The sequence below is a fragment of the Dromaius novaehollandiae genome, chromosome 2 (genome assembly GCF_036370855.1).
Source record: "Dromaius novaehollandiae isolate bDroNov1 chromosome 2, bDroNov1.hap1, whole genome shotgun sequence".
In the NCBI taxonomy this organism is placed as follows: domain Eukaryota; kingdom Metazoa; phylum Chordata; class Aves; order Casuariiformes; family Dromaiidae; genus Dromaius; species Dromaius novaehollandiae.
The window spans coordinates 102,040,961-102,065,199 of record NC_088099.1 but is presented as its reverse complement, the minus strand read 5'-3'; the positions used below and the strand labels follow the sequence as shown (position 1 = coordinate 102,065,199).

The 24,239-nt window shown below is 37.6% G+C and overlaps 1 protein-coding gene across 4 annotated transcripts in view; it reads right to left on the bottom strand.

Annotated features, from left to right (window-relative positions):
• Positions 1-23,602, bottom strand: part of SLC35B3 (solute carrier family 35 member B3) — a 55,864-nt gene extending 32,262 nt beyond the window's left edge. For 2 of the 4 annotated variants that reach the window (XR_010387845.1, XM_026114841.2), the window contains exons 1-8: positions 23,298-23,461; positions 17,992-18,270; positions 16,455-16,576; positions 14,509-14,663; positions 12,735-12,842; positions 7,868-7,965; positions 4,167-4,259; positions 3,663-3,774 (exon numbers count right to left, since the gene is read on the bottom strand). Coding sequence is in view for 2 of the 4 variants with exons in the window: in XM_026114841.2 (XP_025970626.1) it covers positions 3,663-3,774; positions 4,167-4,259; positions 7,868-7,965; positions 12,735-12,842; positions 14,509-14,663; positions 16,455-16,576; positions 17,992-18,192 (889 nt within the window). In the remaining 2 variants the exon portion in view is untranslated. Of the gene's footprint in view, positions 1-1,329; positions 1,449-3,662; positions 3,775-4,166; positions 4,260-7,867; positions 7,966-12,734; positions 12,843-14,508; positions 14,664-16,454; positions 16,577-17,991; positions 18,271-23,297; positions 23,462-23,495 lie in introns of those variants that run through there. The other 2 variants (XR_010387846.1, XM_064507060.1) reach the window with 2 other exon arrangements.
• Between the last annotated feature and the right edge of the window lie 637 nt (positions 23,603-24,239).

Below are 24,239 nucleotides of genomic sequence, written 5' to 3'. Positions count from 1 at the left end.
GGGTTACTCCCAAATTAACTATGACTTCCAACAATTATTCGAACAATTTCAATTGTATCCACTACAAACAAGAATAAAACATTGCTAGTAAATTAGGTATTGGGAAACAGAAAAATTTTATCACTGAAACATGCAATCTCTAAAGGAGTAAGTTATATGAAAACATGTAAAAATGTAAATGTAAAAATGCAGCCAGGCTTATAAATTCAGCTATGGAGATCAGGGGCCTAAGAAGGTGTTATATGATAGTGGAGCCTTCTCACTTAAAGACCCTAACGCAACTGTCTCCACAACAAGAAAACTATGCTCTCTATTAACAGAAAATATTCTGTTCACCATGAAGTACTTTTTATTTTACCAGAAAAATGTTATTTTTTTTATGTTACTTATGTTACTTACATCCACACTAGTATGATTGTAACATACTGACAAAAGGAAGCAATGACTACCGACTTCAGTACTTCCAGGCTATTATGACTAGTAAAGTGAGTTTCATTCTCTCCCATCCCTCCCCCTTAAAAAGTATTTCCTTAAAAGTATGTTTAGCATTGGAAGAAGCATCTTTCACCATTGCTTAATCTGCACCAATCTCAACTTTTCGATAATAATTTTCTCTACATTTTAAGAAATTTATGCACATCAAATAAAATGATTTTCTATTACATGAAAAATTAAAGGAGAATGAAAAAGAAAATTGAGTTTTAATTAGAAAACAGTTTACAGATGAATAATTTAAAAAAATGGTTAAATTACTTCAGTTTTTCTAATTACGATTATTTCTGTTCTTTCAAATCAGTTATTAATTAAAATATTTATGTAACCATTTCCTTCTAAATTAAGTGCCTTTTCTTCTTTTTCCCAATTAAGTCTGATAATTTCTCATTCTGCTAATAGAAATACAATTTTCATTAAACTCCTTCATCCCACTACCCCAGTAAGGGGGAGGGTAGATGGTGGGGGGAAGACAGTAATGAATTTGGTGTTCTTCCAAGGCATGATAAACATTTTCACATTGCTACAGGCAAGACAGAAAGGGCTTGAGTGTTAGGATTGCCAAGGTCAGGCACAAGAAAACCTGGGAAGGGTTTGCTATTCCACAGTACTTTTAACAATTTTAGCACAGTAAGATTTGTTTTAAGAGCTAATACTTGAACCAGTACTCTCATCTGTGCTAATTTCCAGCCAGAAGATGTACTGAACTTTGTCAAAAACAAACATCAAACAAAGGTGCTACAGCAGCAACAATTCACAGGAAATCAGAGCATGCAATTTTTAGGTCAGAATACAACTATTTTCCTCTCCACTAATGTGAATGAAGTAGAGCATTACCTGACAGAAACCAGCTTTTGGGGGCAGAGGGAGGAGAGGAAAGCAGTTCCATGGCATCTTGCTACACCTCCCCCCCCAGTCCCTTGTGACTGATGTTTGTAGTTATAACAAAAGGTAACCTGAGGAAGGAATGAGCCTGATGTAACTGTTCTTGACAGACTACTATGACGAGTATATAAATGATAGGAGAGACTAGGTAGGCAATGCCTAAGTCTTGAAAAATACATACAAATGACATTTTAAGTTTGGAAGCAACAATTTTCTTCAGAATAACAGTTCTATGTTCTATAGCAATTGTGTATAGCAAAGAATAATAATTTGGGGAACAGTCTTAAAATAAGTGTACAAAAAAGATGCTGAAAAATAATCAAGCATCTTACACTCTTTCTTTAGTGTTGTGAGGCACATCAAAAATATTAACATTAACTGCTGTTAAAATTAATAAATAAATAATAAATAAAATGCAGTCATTTCCCCTTATCCTAATTCAAAGTCAAGGATATTCTGATATGCAAACACTTCAGATACTTGTTTATAAACTCAAAATGATACAGGTTAAAAGCATTCACTTGTAATACAGTTACGTAATTTTCACCTAGCTAGCTTTCCCACACTCAGGTAACACTGTACTTAAAATATTCCATGGTCTCACAAATACAGGTGCAAACCACAGTAAACTAGTACAAGTAATTTTTGAGTCACAGTTTGTCGTATCTGTCTTACCGGCAGTTCCTTTGGTTTAATCATACTCTATACTGCTCCTTCCGTCAAGGATCTCAGGCAGACAAACTATCAATAGGCTCTCACCACACTTCCTTCTTTGAAGCCATACAGTTATCATTTCACACAGAACAGGTGTAATCTAAATACTTGGCTTTTAATGCACACATCACCCAACACACTGGTGAAGACCATCCATAAAGAGATGACATCACTTGCCAGCATGGTGCTGAACTCACTGTGCTCAAGCAGCTTCCTCCTTCATGAGAGCCAACCAAGCTCAGCTACTGAGACTTTAATTTCTCGCCATGATTTTTTCAGATGACTGATTACTCAACATGAAGAATATGTCCAGTTGCATATGGGATAAAGGTCAAGGGTGAAAAATCTATGAAGGCTGAAAATCTATAAAAGGTTGCGACTCTCTCTCACTGCAAGTCCTCTTTTTCCTCATCAATCTGGATATGCTCCTGTGGCATGCCACTGCGGATAGGTCTGACTTGCATTTATCGCTAGAAAATGATCACACTATTAGGTGAGACCACCACATTACAGAAACTCTTCATTTGCACAAGAGCAGACATGATAGCATTTGGTGACCTTCTTAACCTGGAGAGGATTCCAGTAACTTTGGACATATTTTAGGAGTTTATATTGTTCCACATTCATGTGGGGCTAACTAGCAGGTGCACCTGTGGTAGGCCCAAATGTTTTCAATACACCAACCATGATTCTATACATTTCTTTCTTCTGACCTGGCTGATGCAGTCACATGCTGTACCAAGCATTCAACTGAAAATGATGTAAGACTTGCTTCCATTCTTTGCAGGACAGTTACATTGAAAGGGTAGGAAAGGGCAGAAGAACAACTGAAAGACTGTTTTTGTCTTTAACAGAAGGCTTATACCTACCCAGTGTCAACATAAGTTGCAAGGTACAGGAAATCCAGCAGCTGTTACACAGACCACCAAAAGCTTGCTTAGCTTAAATCCTGACTTCTAAAACGAATTCACACCCATTATTCCCTTCAGTTTCACTAAAACAACTGAGACTGTCATGAAAGTCATAATTTGATCCATTTGAGTTTATTTTGAACTGAATCTTAAATGTACATTTAACATTGCTACAGCAGCATTCCACTTCAAGTATCTGGACATTCAGAAGCTTCAGAGGAGTTCTTCATAGTTTTTCTAGCAATAACATTTGCTGAAAATCTCCAGAAACTTGCTGTTTAGAGGCTATGACACTGCCTACTTTGCCTCACTTGAATATATGCATGTTTCAGATAATACCTATCCTTTTCTTATACCTTGCTGTATATTTCCACCACATGTCTTCTATACAGAACAGTACTGTATTGTTTCTGCATTAAAACATAGCATAGGCTATTTGCACAAGGTTACTTAACAGGCTCTTCAAGGTTGAAAGACTGGCATAGAAAGAACCAAGAAGCTCTCACATACTACAAGAGAAGATCCCTGCTGTAGAAATCAAGACCAGTCAGTGCAAAGAAAAGAAAGTGAGAACAATTCTTAGCAGCTCTGTCCTAAATAGTAAGATAGGATTACTTCATGTTTTCATATTAAAGCAGTAAAGATATCATTTGTTCATACCTGTTACAGCCAGAAGGGCACCAAAGATTTTAATCAAAGCTAGAACAAAGGATATTCCAAAATATCCAGTCAGGGAGAAAAAGAATGCATAACCGTAAGTCTGAACTGGATGCTGCAACAACAACAACAAACTGTTAGGAAAAGGCAAAACAAACCCTGAGGTACTGCAAAATGACACAGAACTACAGACTTTAATCAACTGCTTGAGCAATATAAGCTGTTCAACAATGCATTCATGCAAAGATCATTATTTAATTTTAGTTAAATAATGTAAAAATAATAATGAAATTATAAACTCACAAGTCTGGTCTCGTGATTTTGTTTTTAAAATATTACCCTACTTTGTACATCGAAGACTAACAACTTGGTTAATGCATGAATTATACAAGTCAACTGGTTTACATGATGAAAACAAATAGAGAAGTGGTGAGATTTTCAAAACTATACAGAGCAATGTTTCCCAATGAAGCTGTTCATAGGAAAAAAGGAAATCTTTACACCTACCTTTGAGCAAAATGTTACTGCAGGGCTTAATCCACTAGTGCATGTTAATCCCAATAAAATATACACAAAACCTATTGAATAGGAATACAAAACCTGGAATAGTTTAAGAGAAAATAATTACCTGTTCATACCATACAAAAGTAGAAAATTAAATGCTTTCAAGTATATGGCCCTATTAATATATTCAATTTATCTGCATTGAATTTGTTGTGTTTAAAGATATTCTTACTAGCATTTCTGTAACAGTTGATGAACAGTGGAAAGTGAATAATATGAGTTAGAGATATTCTTCCTATCCACAACTACATTAAAAAAAGTCTTGTAAGCTTGTCAGTTAATAATATCCTGAAGTCAATGTTGATTGTATTAAATCCTTCAAATTCAGGATTTCATCGCTTAAACAAAACTTAACACAACTATATAGCAAAATAGTCTGAATAATATGTAAAACATGTTTAGACTTCTGCTGCTTATCCAATACATTAAAGATCCATATTACATTAAATGCACAAAGCCAAGCACTCAACCATCATGAAATACCAGGTTAACTGTCACCTGTACTACTTCAGTTCATCAACATTGTGCACCAGCATTATGGTTATAGGATATAAAATCTTCACATAGGACAAGCTCTGGCCTAATTCGTCGTTCAAGAGAGATTATATTTGGCAAACAGTAAAGCTTTTCATTTTGTTTCTATTCTCATATAATACACAGCCTCATACAGTGGCAAGAGAGTCTTCATCCTATCCTCTTCCATGTAAGGACAGCAGTTCAAGCTGGAACTGCCTGTCTCTAAACAGGCACAGAGAGGCATTCAACTGTCTGGGCAGCATTCAGCAATCATTTCTCATGGAAAAGGGGGACAGTGAACGGAACTGTCCTACAGGTTATCCCCTAGAACACAGTGATTTAATACATTTTCAAAACTCAGTGTCTATTACAGAGCTACTTCTTTCTGCACAGTTTTTTTTTTCCCCAACTGTTTCCTCATTGTAGTATCTCGATGGTTTGCAAAAATAAATCTATTAACAATTGATTAACAATGCCATGAGAAAACAGAACACTTATTTCTGCTTTACAATAAAGGACGATGAATGGATATTTCAAGAGCAGAATATTTTCAACCTCTAAGTTTAAAAATCAAGACCTGATTTTCAGAGTACTTACTTTACACAGTGTTTACACACAGAGAAGTTAGCTCTCAGTTCTTCACTTGCCTTTGCAAGCATGCAGCTTTTCTTCCAAACTATCCCAAAGATCTCACTTCACACAGTGAGCAACACATAGATAGTTCCTTGTCAGGAAGTGCGATATAAATCACTTGCTTAAAATCACGTAAAAGGAAAAATCAGGTGTAATTTTCCAGAGCAGTGTTTAGTGTTTTAGCTACAAGACATCTTTTCTCTTTTCAGAATTGCTTAATACAGGGCAAGTTTCAAATTCTGCAATGAATCAGAGATCCTATCGATGACAGGTTGCTTTACTATTCAATCATATTTCTCCATCAAGACTTTTAATGGAATATATGTATTAATGATCAATTTTAATAACATCCATTGATGAAAGCAATGACAGCAACCTTCTTAAGAATGGCTAGTTACTCTGATATTGATTTCTAATGGGGTTAGTCAGAGTGCCTTTGTTCTGTACCAAGAACCAACTATTGAACTCTGAGGAGGTTAAGTTTTAACAAGGTGCAGAATGCTCCCATGATCTCAAACTCTTCAGCTGCATCTGCTGTTCCTTTTATTTTAAAATTCATGCATTTTTTTTTTAATCATCATTAGGAATTAATGTTAACTTTTTTTTTTTTTAATTTTTTAGTCTTAATATTAATGCCAGTTAGACCCACCAAAACTCTGTCAGGGTTTTCAGCAGTTTCAAATAATACAAGCTATATCTACATTTGGTTTCCCATACTGTTCAGGACAATAATGCCTTTGTAATACCCACCTAGGAGCTCTTCATATAGCTCTGTTAGTGCATTTTAGATGGCTAAAGATAGAGAAGTAGTTAGTAAGGTTTCCCGAAACACTAATCATTACCATTGGTATCAATGGAAGTTAAATACTTACTAACTTTAGAATATTCAAGAAATGCCCAATTATCTAAAAATCATGTCCTAAACTGCAATTTGATTACGCAAAGCAGCTGATGAGATGAAGTTAAACATGATGCCTGATTCAGAAGGCCTTTTAAATTTTCATCCACAGTCTCAGGTCTACAAAGGTGATTTCTGAAATTCTGCTAGTATTATTACACCAAATTCTTTGAACAGAATGAAAGAGTGTCATTTCTAGGCCTCAAACAAAACCTTTATTTCCTCAACCACTATACTGATTCTCTACACATAGTATGAATATACAAAACCAAGACTAACATCTGTCAGACAAACATGGAATAAAAAGCAAAGCTCTGAAGATAACAGAAGCACTATAAGGAAGGTAGTTACCAGTTACCGAATGACCATTGGCAAAAGGCAAATGGGCAAGAAAGCAGTTACAGACTGTACTTTGTTTTGGACTTCTGACATTACAGCTATAAAAGGCTGCACTGGATCAATCTAGCTAAAAACTCTGTCTCTGGCAGCAGTTAACAGTGGATACGGAGGAAAAGGACAGAAATGGAAACAAGAATAGAGTGATGTTTTTCAGGTGCATTCTTCCACCTTCCAGAAACCTGCAGCTCAAACTTCTTCAGCCAACCTAATGACTTTGAGGCATAACCCAAGCTTCCTTCTAATTAATTTTATCTCCATTACGAAGCTATATTTACTTGAACTTCATTTTTCATAAACGAGACTAGATTGTCTAGTTGTATCCGACAAGCTAGACATCAAACACATGTCAAATATTTGAATAAAATTTCAAGAATTATTTTTATTTTTGCCAATTTCAAAAAATGTGTGCTATAATAAAAGGTTTATTTGTATTTACTTTAGAGAAAAAGATGTGAAATTCAGAACAAGTTTGCCAAAAGGAAAAAAGTCAAACAGTCAGATAATCCATGTTCTGAAGTATATAAAAAATACTAACATAAAAAAACTGAGCAAGGCTTTTTCAAAAAAATGTATTTTGCTGAATCAAGAACAGGCATATCTATCTACTTCAAAAAGACAGAGAAGTTTTTACTGATTTGAACATAAGGAAACAAGCTCTGAAAAAAGCTACGTCTCTGAAATGCTAGCACACTGTCTAGAATCAGAAGTCTAGCAAGTGATTAAGCAATAAGCAATAAGGAGGTCTGTGTAGCATATACTCATCTATATCAGAAGAGCAGTACATATTTTTAGGAAAGTGTAAGTGCCTGATCACACAGAAACACTCTATTGATTTCGGGGCTGCATGGCAGACTCTTCCCTGTCTACATAAAAAAAAAAAAAAAAAGATTGTTGCTAGAAAGCAGATGCTTTTGTAGCTGCAATATACATTTGAAACAGTGTACAGAAAGCAGCACCTCTGAAAAGTAAAAAGTGAATACACCAAGAGCTATTATCTACACATGCAAAAGAAAAGCAGATTAATTCATGTTTTGTCATCGCATGTCTTGTCTTTGATGAAATACACCCTTAAAACTGCAAAGAATTTCAACTTCATATTAATTCAAGCCTCTATCTCCACCCCCAAAAGATTAATTTGACTACTTAAATACTTTCAGAGTTTGTGTGACAGAGTACTAAATTAGAATCTGGTATTTACCATTTCTGAATTAGAACCATTGTGCAACTTCATAGCTTTTTCCTGTACATTTCCTATAACTGCATCTGCGCAGAGGGCAAGGGATATTAGGACCACACCTAATATAAGAAAGCAAGAAAAAAAAAAAAAAGACATATTCAGAATATTTATCAACAAAACAGAGTAGTGACGAAAACCACTCTGTATTTATTCTGAAAAAACTCAGGAATAGAAAAAATTAATAAAAAAGTCTTTATATCATATTCCAAATGTCAACAAAACTATTTGGTTATACAAGTTTTAACAATCTATAAAGCATTTATTTTCCTGGCTAAGCCCAGAGCACTGTATGTATCTAATCTTGACAGAAACATCTGGGCACTGCTGCAATACAAGTACACTGTAATTTTTGGAGTAACAAGAGTGACAGAATGTAAAAAAGAAGTACCCAAATAAATGCAATTTATGAACATAAATTACTAGCAAATATATCCTGCTAAGGAGCAAATATTAGATTATTTTTCCTGACAAAGGGAAAAATATACCATGCATTTAACATTGAGATATATTAGTAATAGAACAAATGCAAGAGGCTTCACAGTGAAACTCTTTCATTGCTAAAGTATTCCATTTCAAAACATACTGTTCAGGCACAAAACCCATGCTTTTATGTTGTCATACCTGTCAATAACAAAGTCACTACACAGTAAGGTAATCAGATTTCCAATAACAAAAATTAATAACTACCCATGACAGTCACAATTTATTTCCCAACCTCGAAACTTTGATTCTTTCATGACTGTAGCAACTGTTGCATTTAATGGTGCAAGAGTTAAAAATTAATGATGCACATAGGTGAAATCCCAGTTTTAATAAAGTAGACAACATTACATTAACTTGCTGCACAAGAAATCAGTAGTTAAAATCATGTCTTCTGTCTATTCTAGTCTTAGTTCCTTAAAATTTGTGAGTGTCAGAGAAGAATGACGAGCAGAAGACAAGAAACAAACAGCACAGTACTTATGTTCTTAAGATCAGAGGTCTCAAACAGGCGTTCTGATGGACCAAATGGCCAATAAAATCCTGTCAGACAGCGAAAAAACAAACACCCCCCCTAAAATTTTCTGAAATGAAAGGTTTAACATTATTTAAGACAAGTGAAGTTTAAGACAGCATCTCATTGGTAAATTTCTAAATAAACATGAATTTCTAAACAAGCTTTTTTAGTCAGGAACCATTTCCTCTCCCAGGCTAGAGGCATGCAGCTGAAGCAACACAAAAAAATAAAACTATGTGGACAGCTCTTCGCTATTCAAACTTATCAGGCATTGATGAGTTAATGGAAACGATATGATAGCCTGAATACTATTGGTTATGCTAGAGACTACAGTATAGAGATATTAACCACATGAAATCAGCTCTGGTCCAAAGGTATATTAACTCTAACTCAGCAATAGCCTTGTTGCAGATGACTGATATAAAGTGATTGAGTATCTCCCTATCATGCTGTTTTCCAGCAAGACTTAACGGCCCAGGCACATCACAGAACACAGGCATGGGTTCAGCACTGGATTGAGATGAAAGAGTTCCTCGGGATCTGAAGTGCAAGTGAACATGGAAGAAAGATATGGAGGGACAAACCATACACTACTATTATGTATGTAACACTCTGGGGTAGGAGAGAGAATTGTTCCACTCTTATTGTGATAGCGCTGCATGTGCCAAGCGGCAGCAAAAATCATGAACAAGAGCAGTAACTTTATGCAATATGTAAAGCATGAGTAAAAATTATTGGAAGAACTGGTCCTAAATTAGTTCTGAAAAGGATAAGACCTAGATGACTTGCACCAACAGACTTGATTGAGACACTACACTACATTGTATTTTACACTATTAATGTAATGCTTGAAGCCATTAAAATGCTACTACTGGTGTAAGTTTACAAGCTATTGGACACTTATATAAGTTACTCAAAAACACATCCTCACACAACACATCCTGGCACTTGCAATCCCCACTGGGCAAATGCATTATTGAAGACTACTGAGACTACTGGAGCTTCTCTGCCTATTAAGATCTGTTTAATAATCTGCATTTTTGAAGCTTGCTGTACACAGGAATAGAAGAACACACTAGAGTTAACTAACCAAGTAATATTATCTTAATAACAGTGAAGCTAAGGACTAGGATTCTAGGATAGAGGAATTTGCACACAAGTAATTTTTTATTTATTGTTTCTTCACTGAAAATAGTTAACTTCCATTTATAGCTGTAATACCAGAACAGTGGAAATTTCTGTTGCACCAATATTGCAAGATGGCCTCCTTCCATACACTTCTCCTCTGGTCTGGCTTCTCTTTTGAAAATCCTGTATCTATTATTCATGGCTATTTAGGCAATCTACCTCTAGCTCCCCGATTTGATAATACTAGGGGATGTTTTTGAGCTTTTTATCACCCACTCCGCCTTGAAAATATACCTATTCCACAGTTACAAATATGAGACTGCCTTGGCACAGGCCACAGTTACTGTTTACTTTGTTGACAAACTTTCTTGTGTAAAAAAATCTGTATGGGTTTTTTTTTTTTTTTTGGCCTAGCAATACTGAGGTTGGATTTCAGGAGCATTTAAAAAAACAAAACAACCCCCTTTCAATATTCTATATGGAACAATGTGGGCAAAACTGTTCATCCAGTTAATACTTTATACCTACTCATGCTGTTTTCAGTATTTGTATCAGACAGTATTTGTTTTGTTCAAATTCAGTTTTGTTTTCTTAGAACTGTGGCATGTAAAGAGATTTTCCCTTGACAACATGCACATTAATAGAATTTTGATGAAATCGGGCTAGAACCATATTAGTTTGCATTTAAACAGTTCCACATAAATATGTATAAACCACTAGGAAGAACTCTAAAATTATTTAGAGGCCAATAAGTAGGTAGCAACATAAAGCAACTTAAGGTTTTGAAAACTATCATTTTGAAGTTTAACACTTAATTTGCTGTTTATGTTTTTAAAAGCTATAATATTCTTAAATACATTGTTAACCAAGATACAAAACAAAATGCTTCCTCTCCATTTTCAGTTTCAGTCACAAATCTGTGATTTGCATTGAAAAAAGGGGGAATTATTTTTTCTTTAAAAAAAAAAAACGTATTTTACAGAGCAAGTGTAGTTTTTAATATTTCTTACCACTGGCTTTACACTTGAGTAGCTGTGTATTTCTGCAATACCAGATTCAATACATTTCTTGTAGGAATAGTTTTAAGAACCATCTACCTCCACAATTTATTCCACTATGAAAAGCTTCCTCTGGTTAAATTAAGTGATGTGGGAATAAAATAATGTAAAATAAGAGGCAACAGGGAATAGAAAAATACAGAAAATACCTCCCCAGAAAGTCAGCAGGAGAGTTTAGAACCAGCTTCCAAAATGAACATCCAGACTTTGGAATTCTAGCCTTATATTCTACACTCTCAGAACTATTTTCCTTCAAGTGGTAGTGTTCTAAACTTCAGTACATACAGATTTGTTTGAAATGGATTCAAAATAAGTTAACAACAAAAGACAATCCTGTTTATTCTCTAAAGATATTTAAAGGTTTTCATCTTGGGTTTTGCAGATCTTTGAGGGTGTCAGGACTTCGCTACATATGCTGCACTTTAGCCTCTGCTCTTCAATTGAAGAGGCAAGTTTCAAAGTCTTTTGAAAATTAAGTCATAGCATACGTTTAAAATAATTCACATTTTACAAAAGGAATGTATTAAGATGTGAATGCACTTAGCAACTATATTCTAAAATAGCTGTAATTATAACAGGTCTATAAACCAGAGTATCCTTAGAACAGTTACATGCATATCAACTTCACACTGTATTCAAAACATATATACTTTGTTAAAATGGCCATGCAGTTACACCACATACGTACACATTAAATACACAGTATGTTGTATAATTCATAGGTCTTTGTAATTTCTGGCATTGGCAATAGCACTAAAATGACATTAAAAGGTATGAGATTTATATTATGAACAATGCAAAAAATACAGTTTAAATGACACCAAGTCCTGCCCATGAGATTATTACTTATCACTAGAAGAAGTAACATTTTGTGAGGACAAAAAGTCTGTTTAATAGAGGATTCAATCATTATTTTTAGGAACAAAACTTCTAAATTGATGTTTTCACTATTAATAAATAGTGAATGTCTGCTATAACGATTATTTTACCTCATCCCAAAATTTTAAAGGAAGAAGACACTAAAACACTAAAAGCAGGCTATTCAAAAGTCTTCTGAGGTTCAGTATTTATCCAAACGCTGGCCAAGTATATAACATATATTTTTTATGAATAATTAATTCTTCCATGCCATTTGAGATAGAAATTCTACTAAGTTTCTAAACATAAGAAGTTCAAAATCTTTTAGTTCTAATTTAATACAATATAGAGAAGTTAGGGTGGGTACCCAGAATAACAGCTACAGCAAATACAAAGTAAACGATTCTGAAATGGAAAAAGACTGAAAGGTTTAACCAGAAAAATAAGACCCCTCACGTTTTGAAGTATTGAAAACGTTCAAATGGGATTTTGGCAAATTTATTTTAGTATCTCTATTCAGAAGGAGTTATTTCCTGAGAACAAGCACAGGATATTTCAACATAAAGGATGATATTTTCAGAAAGTTAAGAACCTAAAAACTAAGGCTTAGAAAAAAATGCCTCTTCTGCCACAGATGTAACTCCACTAGTGCAATGGCACAATGAAATCTGCATTTTTAGTATGATACCTGAAGGCACTACACCAAGAACACTTAGACCCTTTATGGAATGCTTACTGTACACAAAATAAGCATTTTGTGAAACTATAAAATATAATATATCTTTACCTGTTAAGTTGAAGTTTGGTGCAACCGTGCTGTCAGCTAAAGTAAACCATATTAATCCAAGACTCATACACAGGGCAGCAGAAACATCTGCAATATTGTAATGTTTTCCTACAAAAACAATACAAATAACATCAATAAGACTGTAATACTCTTAGTATTTTGCGTTTATCCTGTCAGCAGGCTAGAAATCAGAGGAAAAAACTGTTCCAATGTCATTCTTCTATTAAAGAACATGGCCTAAAGTCCTGGCCTTTCATGGCCAGGAATAGCTTCCTCTGCAGCAGCAGTTCCTAACAGAAAAGAAGGTCTTTGCAGATGTTATCTGATTTTTGTGGCCAATTTTAATTTTGCTCCCAATGACATAAAGTACATACTCCCTCAGAAATCACCATCTCAGCAACTTCAGGACAGCTTGGATGCTTTCTGAAGACCACTTTTTCATGCAAGACATTTCAGCTGCTTTATTGATTAGAGAAAAGTCATCTCCAAGCATTTAGTTGTCCAGTTGGGAACCGGTACTTTTAGAATTCTGCATTATTTTTCAGTTTGAGGCAAACAGGATGTAGAGGGGGGAGGAATAACAAAGAGAGAAGGAAAACAGAAAGGCAGGAGCTGGTATGTCTTGTTCTAAATAACCTATTATTTTCCCTAGAAGTCATAGCTTCCAAAGAAATTTTTCCAGTAAGGAAAATAGTGACTGAAAAATATCCACAGCTTCTGAGAATATACTATACATACATACATATATATATATATGTGTGTGTGCGTACACAAAATGTGTGTGTGCACGTGCGTGTGTTTTTACGTTACACTTTCTAAAACATTACAAAGTTTTAGAAAGTTTTCAGAGAGACTGATATTCCCTTAATTCAAATAATACACAATGACTCTTAATGAAGGGTAAATAGCGTGTGCATGTGTGCAACGTTGTAAGGCTGACAAGCCTGGATAAGATGTTTCTTCTTTAAATGCATTTACTGGCCCAGAAACAGTCCTCAGGAAATTCAGTTTTCTATTGTGAGTAGAAGGCCAGAACTAACTACAACAGAAATACACCATTTTAGATTCTGTTACATAACACTTTGCATATGCAGGGTTTTATTGACTTAATGAATCCTTATCTACCACAGAACCAAAAACTTTCATAGTATACTTAAAGCTTACCACAACAGAAATACTGAACTATGTTTATTCACATAATTATAGTGTTTTCTGTTGTTTTCCAGATCCCTTTTTATGTTATTGGAATATGGACAACAACTTTAGGATTAGGCATACAGCATTTGTGTGCCCAGAATTAAAATCAGGTGCATTTCTTATTAAACATTTGTACTGGGGGGGGTGGAAGGAGGGGGGAGAGTTAAACAGCAGTTAAACAGGCTTTTTAAACAACATGCATAGGAGATTTCTTCAAAAATCATGCCTGGAATTTTTTCATTTCTAAGTTTTTTCATCAAAAATGGTTCATTTGTGAAATGACTGGGTTTAGAAAATAAAGGGACTTAAAAATTAAGAAAGTCTGCTTAAAAAGGAAGTTTTGTGACTGACCTATAGCACTTCCCCTACCCCATCTTCTGTCTATCTAATTTTATCTGAACATTTTTTGAGATGTTTCAGAAATTCACATTTTTCCTCAGGCAAGAAAAATGCTACCTGCTCCTCTCTAACCCAGAACTTCAATGAAATTTAACAGAACACAGGATTCTGCACATGACTGTCTCCCAAACAAACAAAAAAAATCTAATACCGATTTAATAGCAAAACTAAGACTTACCTTGTATAAAAATCCCACCTATCATAACTGGAATCAGTTTACAGCACTTGAAGATGACTTGAGTAGGGTAATTCAGATATCCTAAAGAGGTATTTGACAAACCCATAGTTCCCACTGTTAAAAAGGCTATTATCATGTAGGTTTTCCCAGGAATTCTACAAAATATAAACATATAAATCTTGGTATTACAGACATGTGGCAATTCTAAAAGATTTAGCTTGGATAATCTAGATAAAAGAATAACGTCATAATATAACTTGACCATTTTTCTCATTGATTTTCACCCCATAATAGAAACTTAAAGATGCAAAAAAAGAGCATTTTCAAATTTAATTTCTTTTAATTACCTCTAATAAATCACATTCAAATACAAGACACTGTAAAAACTTCAAGGTTCATGAAGTATTCATGCAATAATTCTTTAATGTCCTTCTGAAGAGGTATTTTATTTACAAAAGAATCAAGACATAGGCTTTAAGTTATTTGGCAAAGGAGACACAGAAGGTTTGTATACCTAGATATCCTGAATCTCAGTCTTGTCATGGTCTCTGGGTCAATTTTTTGGTGACGTTTTCACAAAAACATTGGCATTTTTAGGGTGGAGAAAGTGAAAAAAATGTACAATTATTTAATAAAACTCTACAAAAATAAAAGATAGGTGACTCAAGTATCATCAAGTGACAGGTTCCTTGAACATTTTCAGATATATTGTTTGCAGTTTGATGAAGTTATCACCTGATGACAGGTGATCCAGCAGTAACTTTTAATGATGATTGTACTGTATTTGTGAAGTGACTTTTTACATTATTGTGCATATGTTCACCTAATTTTTATGCATACTTAAAGCCAAATTAAGCAACATAAGGAGATGTCTTGCTGTAAAGCTGTCTTATCCATAATTCAGTCTGTGATGTAGGCATACTCTGAGGCATGCAATAATTGTGTAAGGCTATTTAAGAAAGACAGAATTCCAGAATAAAAATTAGGAAATAGATTTTTAACATCTACAAGAGGATGCACAGATTACAGAAAACAAAATGTAAAATATATTTAAGAACTACCTTTCCCACACAACTTACTTGCAGGGCCACATTCCACAAACTTTAACAACTGTTTTGGTAATCAAAATATAAATACTAACTACAGAAAGCTAGACAGGTAGAAATTTTGTGTTATCTGAAGCATCTGAAAGAGTCATATATCTCACAATATAAGCTGTCAGTGTTTTAAATACAAATTGTAATTTTTCAAAGTTACATTGTTTAGCTATTAAAGAATTCTGTGACCTAAAAATCAGTATATAAAAACATCAGCAAAGAATGACTACAGGTAAAGAAAACTGGTTATGCTCAAATAAGAAATAATGCTTTTAATGCATTTTTAAAAATTACATACATCATGGCAGCCTCTGTCCAAGCTGCAAAGAATATACAGTTTGCAGAGGCTGTAGTTGGACAGAAAACCATAAGAATGGCCACACCAAGTCTGATCAAAGACATAAAGAATCTCCTTGGTCAACTACAGTGAAGAATAGTTTTGTGGCAGGGTGTTTTGAGTGCAATTTGAAATGAAAAATATAAAACCTAGAAACGACCTTTGAGGAAAACTTCAATGATCACATGTCAAACATACAGCAGAGATGTGATGCTCTAAGATATATAGCTTGTTAAAGGAATGTATTGCTGAGGAGGTACAAAGGTCTGAGGAAAACGTATTGCATGAGAGATGGCTTCAAGTGCCGTGAAGTGCAGGCTGCCTGTTCTAGATATGATAACCCAGGGCACTGGTATATAGTTTGAAGATACGTGTTGCTGTTTTACTAATCACAAGCCCACTTATGAAGTATTTTCTAACATTGCCCAGTAAGTTAATTTAACTATGGAACTGCTACCAATGCTTCGCAATATTCATATTCAAACAACAGATGTTAAATTTATCTTACATACCTTCTCCTTTTGTCCTGAATCAACTGCAATTCTATTAGTCCAAATATGGAATAAAATCCAAATTGCACTAAAGTAAGGTACCAACCAAAGGGTTTAAATCCTTCCACTGAAAATATCAGTTCCTATAAAAACAAAAATACACCAAGGTCATGTACATATACAGAACAGTACATCAAAACAAAATCAGGAAATTTATTTTTTCTTCATATACATGCAAATCTGTCCTTTGCAGCTGTTAATAATTAACTAGAATTCACCTGCCATATATTTTTCAGGACTTGCGAAGTATTGAAAAAGACAATTTTGTGTTTTGCAAAACACAATGAGAAAATCTATTGCTGGTGTAATCCACTGAAATTAATAGACTGATTCCTCAATACAGGGAATAAACTTGACCCATGAATATTCATCCCAAATTACAGATGGTTTCCCGTCTGCTTTTCACTTGGTTTTCTATTCATTTACTCAGACTAACTTTGTTTTTAGCCAGAATTTATAAATGGCTCACAATAAATTAAATATAAACTTTTTCTAGAAGACAAATTTACTGGTTATCTTCATTTCTTAGGAACGTGCACTTAGTATTTTGACTGTCTACATTAAATAGCACTTGTGAGCTTGTAAAGTGGCAGGCTGTATGGATATTTAAAACCAGAGTGATTTTTTTATGGAAAAATACACACAGTGCATAAGGAATTATGTAGCTGTGTCAATTACAGGCAGAGATGGCAGCAGGGCCTATACTTAAAAAAAAAAAAAACCCACTGCCTAAATATTTTCCTTTTTAAGACTCTGCTTTTGATTACTGACAACTTTGTCAGATGTAACTGTTCAGAATTTTTTTTCATTTTAACAAGCTCCTCAGATGTTTTTGAAAACAGCACAAGAAAAATATGATGATTTGACAAGTTCTGAGAAGATTCAGCTGAACTTCAAAAAAGGAACAGAAATGCAATTAGTCAAGATAAGACAAAAATGATTAGCAGAAATAGAAATGCTTACAGAAATGCTTAACTTAAACTGGTATAAAACTTAGGGTTTGTCTAAACATTACTCTTCTGCTTAACAAACAACCATAGCACGTATTTCAGCCTTGTCAAGCATTAAGAGCAGAGAGAACAATAAATTATTACTATTGTAATGGACTTACTGAACTCAAGCTGACTTAAAGGTTTCAACTTCAATAAGGACTTATATGGCAGTCAGTATGGTTCTACAGTTCATTTGTTTTTAGAAGACTATGAAATCACATATAAAAATAAGTACTAAAAATAATATTGAAAGGTAAGTCACGCACACAGAAGTTAAAAAAAAAAAAAAAAAAAGGCTAAGAAAGTCCAACTGCATGAAACCTCATACACAAGGAGCAAAATCATACATTACATACATACTGCTCTTAACTTTTGAAACCTTGACTTTGCAATTGATATTTGTTTTAGATGTCTTTACATATTAAATTTGCTACTATATTATTACGCTATTATAAAGTAGGGGGGCTAAGGGGAATTGGCCTAGGACACAAGTTCATAGCATTTACCTGTAAATATCCATAGATTAGATAAAACATAAAAACTCCAGAAACACAGATGCAGAATTGAGTAGGTTTGTTAAATTTGCTGAGATTTATGCCAAGAACTACAATGTCATCTACTGATTTGATATGAGGTGACATAGCCTGAGATTTGGAAGGTACACTTATGGAAATGTATTTTCTTGATGAGTTAAATTTCAGATCCATGATTCCTAGGTCACTGCATTCAGTGTTACTGCTATCTTCTTTCTGTTCTTCTCTTTTGTTTTGTCCTCTGTCTGAAAGCTGAAAGAAATGCCAAAGTCAGATAAGACATAACATACAACCTTCCAACAAGAACAGTAAACAAGTGTGGAGTTTATACAGAAAATGTAAAGGTTCAAGGGTTTTATTGGATTGATTTCATCCATTTTTTCCTGTTGTCCAAAGTTAAAAAGCCCCTCAACGCTTACTTCCATTCATGTGGGAAGTAGTATTTCTATGCTCCACCAAAAAAAAAAAAAAAAAAAAAAAAAAAGCAGTAGAAAAACAGCCTTTGTTTCACAATAGCTCAAACTAGCTTTTTTATGTCACTACTAAGAGGAATGACTGCTTGGGACTGAAGTGATCTCTGTGCTCAAATCATAATGAAAGTATGGTATGGAGGCACTGCAGTTCTGTCTAGTTTACTTCATTTTCACAGTAGGGTATAGCAAATTAGCCTATTATAGATGAAGATTTGCTAAGAGTTATAGAGCTGAGCCTGAGATTGGTTACAAGTGTTGAAATGAAAGAAATTTTTGCCTCATTCTTGCTTTTGTTCAATATTTCTCATACACCGTTAAGAAAAAGGACAAGAAGATGAAAACAAGAAGATTACGAAGCCAGTTCTAGAATGTCTAGTTATCTGATAATTTATATAGTACGGCAATACCTTTAATATTAACCACATGTAGCCATTTCCAAAAGTAATGTAAAACAAAATTGGATGACTGACACCCAGAGAAAGAATTTAGCAGCTCACTAGATCAGCAGGAAAATAATTATTTTCTACAGTGCAGTGGAGAGTGTGATGTTTAAGGCAGTGATTTTTCTTTTTTCCTTCCCCCCGCTTCCCCTTTTCAAATTCTTTTCAGCCTCAAGCTGCACACACTGGTCAGTCAGTCCTCCCATGATTTTCAGGTGTAGGTCAGCAGCTAGTTCAGTCAGTAACTAAATTTTATTTATCTCAACTAATGTTTTCTTTTCCCCAGCTCAAAAATACTTCTCATCCCACATCTACAAAAATCCCTTTTCTCACAATTTTCAAATGGTAAGTGTGTTAACATAAGAAAGGCAGATCATGCTGCATTAACCCAGTATTTCCCTCTGAATTTATTTTCCAGACAAAGGAAATGCAGCAAGTCTAGTATACATGGACTTCAGTGAGTCATTATGCAATATGAAAAAAATTACAAGTTTAGCTGAAAAATGAAGGATTAGTATAAAACTTGCAATGCCATTAAGTTTTCTTCTCTGATACAACCTATTATCAGGTTGGAATAAGATTCCTATTAAAGTTCAGAAAGAATAGCTTGGGGACTATAAAAACAATTTAGGATCTATGATAACAATTTCTGTTTAAATTCAGAGCTCCTCAGCTGAAAACCAAAGCAGGAGATAGAAAGCTTACCCTTGTGGACTGTTAATTAATCACAAAATGAGGTGGCCATTAAAAAAAAGGCAGCGGGGGGGGGGGGGGCGGAATAAGGAAAAGGTTAAGCAGCATCTGCAAGTTTTCTAATGATACAAAACCAGGAGGAGTGGCTGATACACCAGAGGGCTATGCTGCCATTCAAAGGGACCTCAGCAGGCTGGAGAAATGGGCAGAGAGGAACCTCACGAAGGCCAACAAAAGGAAGTGCAAAGTCCTGCCCCTGGAGAGGAACAGTCCCAAGGACCAGGACAGGGTGGGGACTGACTGGCTGGAGAGCAGTTCTGCAGAGAAGGATCTGGGAGTCCTGGCAGGCAACAAGTTGACCATGAGCCAGGCCCTCTCATCAAAGAAGGCCAATGATATCCTGGGCTACATTAGGCAATGTGTTGCCAGCAGGTTGAGGGGGAGTGGTCCTTCTCTTCTACTCAGCCCTGGTGAGGACACACTTGGAGTGCTGTGTCCAGTTCTGGGGTCCTAAGTACAGAAGGCTGGACAGAGCCACTGTCCAGCGAAGGGCCACTCAGGTGATTAAGAGACTAGAGCACGTTTCACGTGAGGAAACATGGAGAGAGCTGGGACTGCGTAGCCTGGAGAAGAAAAGACTGAGGTAGGATCTCATCCATGTGTGTAAATGTCTGAAGGGTGGGTATAAAGAGGGTGGGGCCAGACTCTTTTCAGAGGATGGGGCCAGGCTCTTTTCAGAAGTGCCCAGCAAAAGGATGAGCAGCAACAGGCACAAATTGAAAAACAAGAAGTTCCTTTGCTTCCTGTAAAGAAAAACTTCCTTACTGTGAGGGTGACTGAGCACTGGAACAGGTTGCCCAGAGAGGTTGTGAAGGAGTCTCCATCCTTGGAGTTATTCAAAAGCCATCTGGACACAGTCCTGGGCAGCCTGCTTGAGTAGGGCGGTTGGACTAGATGATCTCTAAAGGTCCCTCCCAACCTCGACCATTCTGTGAAGTACCAGCATCATGCTACAAGGCACTAGTGAGACTTTATGTGGAATATCATTGCTCTGATAATCCTCAAAGAAAGATGAATTCAAAGAATGGCTGCAGAAAAGTGTTATCAGGATGATTAGGGGAATACAGAGGCCATCTTATGAAATGAAATGAGATGACAGCTTAACTTGTTTAGCCTCGCAAAAAACATATGAAAAGGGGATGAACTTACTTTCAATAAAAGCATCACAGAGCTTACCACTAAGGAGGGAAAATAGCTCTAATTTTAAGGACAGTGGCATGAGAATAAATGGGCTAGAACTGATCATGCACAAACTTTACTAGAAATTACCTTTGATTTCTCATCTATCAGTGTTCTGTAACAGCCTAAAAATAGAAGAAACACCTCAACTGTTTTAAGATGAGAAGTTTATAGAAGTGATAGCTGTTAAGATTGGGCTTTATGACTGAGCAGCTCCCCTTTAGTCCTGTGTTTATAGCATTTCTCCACTGAAGAAGGCATAGTAAATGTGCCTCCTGGAGACACTCGGTGATCCTCACTTGATCATCAAAAAAAGATCACTAAAATAGTGTATGAATTATTACTTTCCCCAGAAAAACAATGTGCTAGCTTAGGGCTCTGTCTTTCAAGCCCAAGAAGCAAATCACTATGAAGACAGGGCAAGGTATTTAGAAATATATCCACTGTTGACATCTTAGCTGATCCCATATTTTCATTAGCACCTGTTCAGATCTCTCCTGACCAGGGTACACTTTCCCTTGATAGACATACAGCTTTTGTTAAGGTCACACTTTCTCAGCAGGATCAAGAGCTGCCGAAATAATTTGAGTCTCATTTTTCGCTTAAACAGGAACACAGAGAAGGCACAGTCACGTACTGCCATGTGTACTTCTGGAGTCCCACAATATGGTGAACTGTACAATGCATACTTTTGTACCTAACTTCTCCACTTTGGCCACTACTTTAGATATTATTTAACAGCTGCATCAGTGGGACAGAACACCAAAGCTGGATCGGAAGAAGTAGAGGGAAGAACAGACAGTAACAAGTGTATTTATTAACACAATTTTGAATTTTCAACTATTTATAATCAAAATATTTAATGAGCAACAATATCAGGTTTTATGATCTATCCGTTTAACTTCCTGAAGATTACTTAGTCTTGACTAAAGCAGTAGGAAACAGCACTGATAATTATAGTCATGCCCAAGGCCATCCCCAAGACGAGGCATAATAACTGTTTCTTCTGTATTATCTTATAAATTAAACAAAAAATGTTATCATGCTCCAGAAACACTTCAAGGCACATTGTTTAAAAGCTGGAGAAACAGTAAATGTATGTACCCATTTGAAAAACTCTCCACCAAGTAATTTCATTATCAACAGTGATGGAACTCTTCTGACGGCCATTACGACTGTTCAAACTGTTATTTTAAGTATCAAAAACGCTATTCATCCTCCTCCCACTGAAATCCCTCAACAACTGATTCACTTTTTGAACAAACATGCAGCAAAAATCAATTTAACAAGAATCTAGCAGCTCTTAAATCTCCCTGATTTATGTAACATAGCACACTCCCCTCCTCTTCTCCTACTTCATGTAAAACAAATAAACAATGCATTCCTTAACTGGAAGATACTTTTTGTTCCTTCCCCTTTCCAAAAAATCCTAGATAGGACAACAAGACTTTAACCTAATGCAGTGGTTAAAAAATAGTTCAGAGAGATTAATACACAGAAAAGAAACAAATGATCAAACAACCAGAAAAACAAGATTTAACTTCTGAAAAGTTCATGACTTGTAACAACAATCATGGAAGAATGTTTTAAGTGACAGACAGGGTTTTTTCTTTTTTTAATCCTGAAAATCATCCTTTTAAAAACAGCCCAGGTGGAAGCAGACTGTGGACTTCAGCTGCACCACCTCACCCATTTGGCAGAAAGTAGCACCTCAATGTTTTTTCAGAAAGATCACTTGCACGAGCCGCCCAAGGCGATGGCAGACCTAAATTCCAACTCCAACCCTGAGCAGGACTCATTTCCTTTGGAACCAATTCCACAAGCCTCTGGTAGGCACGACAGCAGCAGGCACCATAACGGTAGCTCCCCGCAGGGATGACCCGGGCTGCAGGGCCGCAATCGCACGTGCGTTGGAAACCTAAGCGAATCCTTTGCTTGGGGGCGGGTACCTGGCTCCTGCCCCGGAGGCAGGGGAGGGACAGGGAGCAAAGTGACCCCCTGCAGCCTTGTTTCCTGCGCCTCCCCGGGCGGGGGAGGCCGGGCCCACGCCGCACCCCGAGGCCAGCACAGACGTGGCTCTGCCCCAGCCCCTGCCGCCGCCCGGGCGGGGCGGGACGGGACAGGGGTGCTCGGGCAGCGGCAGGCCGCCACCCCCGGGGGAGGGGGAGGCCTCCCTGCTCGCCAGCCCGCAGGGCCCAGAGCAGCAAAAGACACCCTCCCCTGCAGCCGACCAAATCCCACCCACGAGACGGAACCAGCCTCCCCCACCGGGCCGGGTCGAGCTGGGCCGGGCCGGGCCGGGCCGGGCCGGGCCCGCTCCCCACTCCTCGCCGCCGCGCCCATGGCCCCCCTGTTACCGGGCGACGCTCCCCAGGAAGCGACCCCGCCTCCTCCTGCCTCGCCCCGGGGCACGAGGAGGGGCCCCAGCGCCTACCTGCTGGCAACGGGAGAGAGCCGTGCGGAGAGGGACACGGCAGCACCCACCCTCCGCCGCCAACCGCCACAGCCCCGCCGCCCTCCCTCGCTCTCTGTCCCCGCGCGCCGCCGGAAGTGATACTGGGGGCGGCTGGGGTCAGCGCGAACACCAAGCGCATCGACCGAACGCCCCACGCTCGGCGCTCCTCTACTCGACCTGAGGGCCGGGGCAGTTGCCGCTGCACAGACCCGCTCGCGCCTCACCCCCCCGCCCCGGGGGGGTGGGGTCTCCACAGGAACCGCCCGCGCGCTGCGCCAGGGTGGTGGGCGGCGCCGCAGAAGGCGCTGGTGCTGGAGCAGCATCTGCCCCTCTGCAAGCGGGGGGGTGCGCTCCCAGCGGGGGTGGGACACGGCACGCCACGGCACCCGGGGGTGCCCTCTCTAGGTCTGTCTCCCTTGCACCTGTGCCGTGCCCAGGGGACAGCTTGCTACGTGCTGTCCGCGTCCAGAAACTCCACGAGGCACGAGCTTCCCAGAGTGGGGAAGCCGCCACGGGGCGGCAGGAGCCGCGGCTCCTCCGCTCTAGCTACACTGCTACAGGGGCTCTCTGCGCCGCGGCGGATAGCGGCCGCCCGGCGGGGGCGGGGGAGCAGCGGCTTGGTTGGGGTGCCGGCGTGAGCCCCGGTGCAGCGGAACAGGTGGGGGGGAGGGGCCAACGGCCGCTGCTAACGGCCGCTCTCGCGCCTCGCGGCGCTGGCGGGAAGTGGGGGGTGGGGAGGGCCCCCCTTGTCCATGTTGCTTTTTTAATCGAAGGGGCTTCAAATTACGGCACTCTGGTGGTGACGAGTGCCTCTTATCGTGGTTTAGTTGGACGGTGCTTCAGGTCTGCAGTGAGCAGGACAATCTTAACACTCAAAAAGCCCTTGGAAAAAATAAGGTTGTATTTCATGTGACAGTGAAA